This window comes from Apaloderma vittatum, unplaced genomic scaffold (genome assembly GCF_000703405.1).
Source record: "Apaloderma vittatum isolate BGI_N311 unplaced genomic scaffold, ASM70340v1 scaffold44804, whole genome shotgun sequence".
Classification (NCBI taxonomy): domain Eukaryota; kingdom Metazoa; phylum Chordata; class Aves; order Trogoniformes; family Trogonidae; genus Apaloderma; species Apaloderma vittatum.
The window spans coordinates 1-1,557 of record NW_009715225.1 but is presented as its reverse complement, the minus strand read 5'-3'; the positions used below and the strand labels follow the sequence as shown (position 1 = coordinate 1,557).

Below are 1,557 nucleotides of genomic sequence, written 5' to 3'. Positions count from 1 at the left end.
TATCCACCCTGCCACAGCACATCGAAGTCTTAGGAGATTTTAGCAGGATTTTGAATACAGAACTTATTTTTTCTTCTGATATTGTCATACATTTGTTTAAACTGTGGTTCTAGCCTGTGGTTCAGAGATCACTGAAGTCTTCACTGAAGATCACAGGTCTGCAAAGAGAAAGGGTTTCAAGTCACAATGTTAGTGCAACACATGAGTGAAGAAGGACACATGGCTTCTCTTTGCAGCTGTCTCTGGCTTTTTATGGCAAATCTGTGCAGCTTTATCACCTGAAATAAACTCGCTTTAGAAAGATTTTTGTAAAGCTGTAGGCATAAGCATAGATAATGTTGATTATGATCTGGGACCTTAAGTGGTTGCTGGAGGGAAGTTGAAATTAATTGTGAGTCCTTCTACAAGTTCTCAGGAGTATCTGATAGAAGTGTTATAATGACCTTTTAAGGATGAGTTGAATATTTTGCAGACTGTTGTACTATCTCCATATACGTTTCTAAAAATGATTTCTGTTTTCTTGCAGCCACTTCTTCACAAACTGTTGGTTATGAGAATGAAGAGCCTGGAGCAGGTAACAAGTGTGATGATTCCCTAAACCAGGGGAGCACAGAGGGGAGAATTCATTTTGCACACATCCTTTCGTAGTCCAAAACGTAGAATCATAGAATGACCTAGGTTGGAAGGGACCTTAGAGATCATCTAACCCAACCTCCCTGCCATGGGCAGGGACACCCCTCAACTAGACCAGGTTACTCAAGGCCTCATCCAACCTGGCTTTGAACATCTCAAGGGAGGGGGCATCCACAACATCTCTGGGCAATTTATTCCAGAGTCTTGACACCCTTGTACTGAAGAATTTTTTCCTAAGATCCAATCTAAATCTGTTTTCCTTTAACATAAATCCATTTCCCTTTCAGTACTGGGTCAAGTTTTGTTCAGTATCTGCATCAATGACCTGGACGAGGCGGTAGAGTGTACCCTCAACAAGTTTGCTGATGATACAGAACTGGGAGGGGTGACTGGGAAGGCTGTGCTGCCATCCAATGAGATCTGGACAGGCTGGAGAGGTGGACGGAGGGGAACCTCATGAAGTTCAGTAAGGACAAGCGTAGAGTACAGCATCTGGGGAGGAATAACACCAGGCATCAGTACAGATTAGGGAATGTCCTGCTGGAAAGCAGTCCCATGGAGAAAGACCTTGAAGTCCTAGTAGATAGTAAGTTGTCCATGGGACAGCAATATGCCCTTGTGGCCAAGAGGGCCAATGGGATCCTGGGGTGCATTAAGAAAAGTGTGTCCAGCAGGTCTAGGGAAGTTCTCCTCCCCCTCTACTCTGCCCTGGTGAGACCACACCTGGAATTGGTGCGTGGTGCCCCCCAGCAGCGGGAGCTTGTGGTCCACATGTAGCTATGAGGATGAGCTACGGGGATGATTAAGGGGCTTGAACATCTCTCCTGTGAAGAGAGACTGAGAGAACTGGGGCTGTTTAGTCTTGAAAGGAGACGGCTGAGAAGGGACTTTACTAACGTATACAAATATCTGAGGGGTAGGTGT

The 1,557-nt window shown here is 45.2% G+C and overlaps 1 protein-coding gene across 1 annotated transcript in view; it reads left to right on the top strand.

Moving 5' to 3' along the window:
* The window catches only part of CD58 (CD58 molecule), a gene marked incomplete at both ends in the record, with an annotated part of 6,675 nt that extends 6,101 nt beyond the window's left edge, over positions 1-574 (top strand). The window contains one exon of the mRNA XM_009869015.1: positions 527-574. Coding sequence (XP_009867317.1) covers positions 527-574 — 48 coding nt within the window. The remainder of the gene's footprint in view (positions 1-526) is intronic.
* Positions 575-1,557: the final 983 nt, after the last annotated feature.